Source organism: Aplysia californica, unplaced genomic scaffold (genome assembly GCF_000002075.1).
Source record: "Aplysia californica isolate F4 #8 unplaced genomic scaffold, AplCal3.0 scaffold00562, whole genome shotgun sequence".
NCBI lineage: Eukaryota > Metazoa > Mollusca > Gastropoda > Aplysiida > Aplysiidae > Aplysia > Aplysia californica.
Window position 1 is genome coordinate 462,063 of NW_004797832.1, and position 6,459 is coordinate 468,521.

A 6,459-nucleotide genomic window follows, 5' to 3' on the forward strand; every position below is an offset into this window, starting at 1 on the left:
GCATAATTCATCTACACTCCAGTCATTCAGTTTTAGTAAGTTTTACCGCCGCACTGTCAACACAATTAGGTCATAAAAGTGCTGAAGAATCAGCATAATTTAACTACACTCCTGTCATGTTTTAGTAAGTTTTATCCCCGCACTGGCAGCACAATTAGGTCATAAAAGTGCTGAAGAATAGCGGTGTTATAAAGGAGTAATGAACACAAAAAAGAAGGAGGAGAGATTTAAAGGGTGATAGACGTTTGATAGGAAAGAAGGAGCAAACCACACCAGAGCACCTGCCAACCACCCACTGCTCCTGTCATTTGTAGCACAATAAAGCTGCCAACTTAATGAACATGATCAGCACTGTGACAGTGTAACTTAATGAACATGATCAGCACTGTGACAGTGTGACTTAATGAACATGATCAGCACTGTGACAGTGTGAAACCCATGCACTTATGACACCCACTGGTTTCACCTTGTTTGTTTGTTTTAGTAAGGTTTTACGGCGCTCGCATCTGCATAAGGTCATATGAACGCCAAGGGGTGGACGTCAACAGAGAAGTCCAAACGGGGAATCAAGCTTACTCTGCTCACCTCTCTAGCCTCCACAGCCCAAAGTCTGCTTTAACTATCAAGGCACCCCGGAAATAACAGTTCACAAGAGAGTGACAAACATACAAAAGAAGTAGAGGGAAAAAAAAGACGATAGCGTGGATGATGAAAGAAAAAGCAGCAGTTCCCCCTATGTCGTTCAGGCACAATTATGAGTCCACAAGAACATATTAAAATCCCCTCTTTGGGAAAGGCCTAAAAACAAAAAGCACCGCCCCCCCCGGGGGGTGGGTGAGACTGGTATCACCAAACTTGACTTGAGTGAAAGTTGCCCCAAACTCCGACAGAATCATCCAGCAACAGCACAAAACATTCTGTCCGGCACCTACAAAAACGTGAAGACTCACCACTGCACAGGCAGGAGACTCACCTTATCTTCTATCTCCCGTGAAATCTCCAGGTGTCTAAGGCAGCAGACGATGGCCTCGTCAAACCGGCCGATGACCTTCAGGGTGTTGCCCAGGTTGCCCGAAGCCTTGGCTTCCCCGATTTTGTCATTTGTAGTTCTAGAGATTGAAATTCAGAAATATAAATGGGTGTAAAATGTGAAAAAACTTGAAGATGGGGTACAATTATTGGAAACAAAAATTACAAACGGATTGGAAAACAACAACCCACACTAGAAAAACAAAAGGAAACAACACAGAAATTTGAAAAGCCCACGCCTTAAACTATCTGAGGGCAAAAATAAAACCATCAGGAAGGAAAAGAAACTATCTTTTAAAGTATTCAACATGTCTAATCTAAAATTTTTTAAAGACAAAAAAAAAAGAAAAAAAAGAGAGTTATCCAACAGCACAGACATTACCATCAGCAGTTGAATTTCTTCCACTAGAAACACTGAGGATCAGTAACCTTCTCTAAGATGAATTTTATTGAATAGAGCTAACAGGTGTTTACAAGAATATTGATCAGTAAGACAAATTTATAAAAACCACTGTGCAAAAGCTGGAGAGTATACGTTTGATAGTTAAGGAGACATTTGACAATAAGTTGCACCACGGATTTTTGAGCGCACTACGGCCCACTGGCGCCATAGCAGCGAGCAATCCCCAGCCACTCACCTGGCCAGATTCAAGTCGTGTTTATGATACTCCAGAGCCTTAGCGTAGTCCTGCAGGTAGAAGTACGCATTGCCCAGCTGGCTGTAGATGGCACTCAGAGTCTTCAGGTCGTCTGTGCCCGCCTCCACGGCCGCCTCGAAAAACTGGACTCCCATACGACAGTCCCCAGCTTTGCATAGGCGCTCTCCCTCCAAGGCCAGTTCCATACAAGAGCAAGACATGTTCTGGGGTGCCAGGGGAAAGAGAAAAGAAAAGTCCAAACATTTAATGTTCTTCAACTATAATATAAAGTTAGAATTGTCCAAGACAGCCAGCCATTGTTGAGGAGAAAAGAAGTTGTCTTAGACAGGTGGTAACCATTTTGGTCAGTGTCATAATAATTCTTGTTTTAGTAATAAGAGTTTTACGGCACTTTCAACACAATAAGGTCATATAAGCGCCGGCGTGAAACAAGACCTGTTTTTCCTAATTTCAGAATGGTAAAAAAAAGGTAGTGTTAATTGCGACAGAGTGACACTGTGACAACTAACGCGGCGTTAATTGCGACGGAGCTCTTTCGTTGATGATTAGATCTTGATCTAGATCTCACATTATCTCTACCATTTCCGCTTCTCTCAACGTGGTCTGCGCCTGACAAGATGGAAGGCTTTCTAGAGCAGGCATTCAAATCTTGCGACCAATTTGACAAAACTTTCGCTAAATTTAAAGATAACAATTGTATTGCCTTCGGGAAGAAATCATATGAAACTGAAACCGTTGAGAAGGTGGACTTAAAGAGTGTGGCAAAAATCCACAAAGACTTTCTGTACGGTGGAGTCGAGGCAAAAAATATTACAACAAAACAGCAACAACATACACAACAGCAACAAGAAAAAGAAGCGAATGTCTTTGTTTGTTTGTCTGTTAGTTTGGTGTGTGTGTGTGTGTGTGGGGTGTGTGTGTGTATAAGGCCACAAAGCGTGTGCGTTCGTGCGTCTGTGTGTGAGTGAAGGCCTATGTGTGTGTCTGAGTGTGTGAGTGTGCATATTGTGAGTGTGTTTTTCTTTTTTTTTTGTCACAGACTTACTCTTCTGTCGCAATTAACGCTGCATTAATTGTCACAGAGTCATTCTGTCGCAATTAACGCTGCGTAAGATGTCACAGCGCCACTCAGTCGCAATTAAAACGCTACCTTTCAGAATAGATATATATATATAGGCCCTACTGTCCATAGGTGTTGATGATTAAATTGACAAAAACAAAGAGAAAAAATTATGTCATAGCACAAAAGTAGAACCAATTACTAATTTGGTCGTCTACAAAGATGCTACGGTTATTTGACTCTTCGAACGAGCCGAACTACGCCGGTCACCATTTAGTTTTTGCCCGGAAGTTCTTACTAGGCCTAGCCCTACTCGTCTCTCTCTCCCTCTATCTCGTTCTTCACCCCTCCCTCTCTCACTGCCCGCAGACAAAACTGCACGCTTTCAACACAAGAACTAGACCGCTGTAACAATTGTTGGTGCTTTTTCGGTAGTTCCCACCCCTCTTATTTGAGCCTAGATCTACATCTAGATCTATAAGTTTGATGCGCTGCAAGTTAAAATCAAACCTAACAACTTCAAAACATTAAATTACGGTAAAATTCAGGGGGGCACCCCTCTCTATTTTTCATTAGGGCAGGGGGGTAAGCCCCTCTGAAACCCCCCTCCTCTTGGGGCCAAAACCGGCGAATAACAACAGCGGGGTGGGAACTACCGAAAAAGCGCCCGATTGTTTAAACTAGATCTAGAGATTCTAGATCTAGATCTAGTATCACGGTGAACGGCAGAACGCACACCGGGTGAGAATAGCCAAAAGGCTCGCCCTCTCACCCGGAGTGATCGGCCTCAGCCGATGCACCAAGCGGTGAACGCACACCAACAACGCACGTGTGAGAACAGCCAGAACATTTGCTTTTTCACCCTGGAACCCTGGACAGGGTGAGGAGAGGCCTGCTGCAACTGACAACTGGATCTCTCTGGGCTATTCTCACCCGCGGCCTAAAGTAGTTAACTCTTGTCCTGCGTCTGTGCTGAGATGCGAATCTTATCAGCAACCGATATTATGTCGGATGTGCCGAGCAGGCCGCCTGGGTCATTCAGAGTGCACTGTTGGTGTACAGCGCGCGCGCGCCGAGAAACGTGTGTTTTCGCCATGAATTCCGTGGGAGTGTGTTAATCGATGATGAAAATAACGCTCTAGATCTATCTTTCATAGCTTTCTATTATAATAAAGTGTTACAAACACATGAATACCCCCTCTCACAAGCTGATAAGTCGGTGCTTTTTCGGTAGTTCCCACCCCCCTTATTTGAGCCTGACCTACATATAGATCTAGATCTATACACGTTTGATTCGCGGTGAGCTAAGATATCAAACCTAACAACAGCAAAACATTAAATTGTGGTAAAATTCAGGGGGGCATACCCCCCTTCCTATTTTTGTGGGTCAGGGGGGCAAGCCCCCCTGAAACCCCCCTACTCTTGGGGCCAAAACCCGTGAATAACAATTGCGGGGTGGGAACTACCAAAAAAGCGCCGGTCTGATAAGACATTACGAGTAGTTACACCCATTCAAATAAACCTTTCTGGATGCACTTGTTGAATGAGACGTATGCCTCGATTACGAACCAACGCAGACGGTTCTAGAAGAAGGCCACAGACACACACAATCAAGCAGACTGACGCACACACACTTGACCTGCGTGAATGGGGATCCGACTCGGGACCCGAATTTCACGTAAGATGATGCACGGAGCGCGTGCGCTGATCCATGGGCTACACTGATTCGGGACCAGAACGTAGGCGAGGTGCCGAAATAGGCTTATCGGGCGGCCGGCCCCCTAGGACAAGGGTTAATTAAACGGAAGTGGCTATTCTCATCCGGGGTGAGAATAGAAAAACGATCTACCTCTCACCCCGGGTGAGACTTGCCAGCGTGTAGGCTGTTCTCACCCGGTGCGAAACAAGACCTGCTTTTCCTCATTTTGGAATAGTCTATCGGTGTGGATGATCAAATTGATAAAAGCCAAGAAAAAATTACGTTATAGCACAAAAGTAAGCTAATTTGATCGTCTTCAAAAATGCTATGGCTATTTCACTGTTCGAATCGAGCCGAACTACGCGGGTCGCCATTTTGTTTTGCCCGGAAGTTCTCGCAAGATCTACTCCTCCCCTCTCTCTCTCTCTCTGTCTCTTTTTGAATACTGTCCATCGGTGTGGACGATCAAATTGACCAAAACAAAGTAACAAAGTTAAAAAATGATGTTAAAACACAAAAGTAAAAGTAAATTAATTTGGTTGTCTATAAAGATGCTACGGCTACGGCTATTCAACTTTTCGAATCGAGCCGAACTACGCGGGTCGCCATTTTGTTTTGACCGGAAGTTCTCGCGCTACTCCTCTCTCTCTCTCTCCACTGCCCACAGACAAAATTGTACGCTTTTAGTAGGCTACATACAGTTGTAATGGAACGTTTGTTCACAGCACAAAATTCTGCAATTTTTCTGTTATCACAGTGTAGAATTCTGTGGTTTAGGGTGAACGCAAAATTTGTTGGCCTAGATCTAGGCTATAACGGTGAACGCGCACCGGGTGAGAATAGCCAAAAGACTCGCCTGCACTATTCTCATCCCGGGTGAGAATAGAGGTGGCCTAATTAAACATTACTCTTGATGAAACTATCTCTGCAACTGCAGTGCAGGATGGCCCAGTTTTCAGTTCAAGTCTCAAAAATAGAAGTATGGGTCACTCTCTTGATCTGAAAGCTCAACATTTACTAGACTAGATCTAGAACCGCAGGTTCAACTAATTCAAGCATCGTAGTCACTGTCAGTCAGTAAGATGTCATGATTAACTCATAATAACAACAACACAGTGATAGCAGTATCAGTATGACTATGACTATGACGTCCAGAACTGAGAAGTAAATACCTTGCCGTGGATTCTTCGAGCTGTAGGCTACTCCTGTCTAGGTCACAAATGACAATGTGTTTAGTCTTCTGTGTATATGATCAAAAGCAGTTTAGATTTACTACTGCTCTCCTTTCTCTTGTTTTGTTCTGTACTTCGTGCATCTTTCCAAGATAACATTATTATTCTGTTATGGAGGGAAGAACGGAAATCAAAAGTGCAAACCAGATTTTATTTAGGAAAACTGAGAAAACAAAAAAATCGATATGTATGACCAGGATGGGAAAATATATGTGACTTTGGCGGTATTTTTTAGGCTTGATTTTTTTTTTTCTTATTTCCCCGTTTGTTACAATGCCATGCTTATAATTATAACACGTAGAGTTCTATTTAACCACAGAACATTGTTGCAAATCATTTAAGAAAGCTATTTCCTTCAATGAAAATGCTTTATTTTCTTTTCCAAGCATTTCAGAAAGTGTGGTCCCATACCCGGCCCTTCCCGCCTCTCATGGACTCGCACGTCCTGTTATAACGTTGTTCAGATAAACTTGGTACTAACATTATATTACTTGTAAACTTGCAGGTTGCACTTCCATCTAAACTTACTGGAAAGCACAAAGAAATGTATTATCACGTTCAGAATAAAGGCCAACGTAAAGTAGTTTAGTTTAGTAGCTTTCCGGTGAGGACCTAGCTATAACTACTTGGATTTTTACTAAAGTCAGATTGCTTCTCGATTTCAAGGAACGTAACGTAATGGCTTTTTGAAAATATATTGTTCAACCTTCATCAAAGTTAGGCACCTTCACGAAGGCTGAACAACATATTTTTTGTATCTCAATTTTTCGCTATAATATA

General features: G+C 43.0%; 1 protein-coding gene across 1 annotated transcript in view; it reads right to left on the reverse strand.

Moving 5' to 3' along the window:
- The window catches only part of LOC101854977 (G-protein-signaling modulator 2), a 20,778-nt gene extending 14,954 nt beyond the window's left edge, over positions 1-5,824 (reverse strand). Inside the window, 3 exon segments of the mRNA XM_005106908.3 lie at positions 974-1,109; positions 1,668-1,891; positions 5,620-5,824. Coding sequence (XP_005106965.1) covers positions 974-1,109; positions 1,668-1,888 — 357 coding nt within the window. The 5' untranslated portion in view covers positions 1,889-1,891; positions 5,620-5,824.
- Between the last annotated feature and the right edge of the window lie 635 nt (positions 5,825-6,459).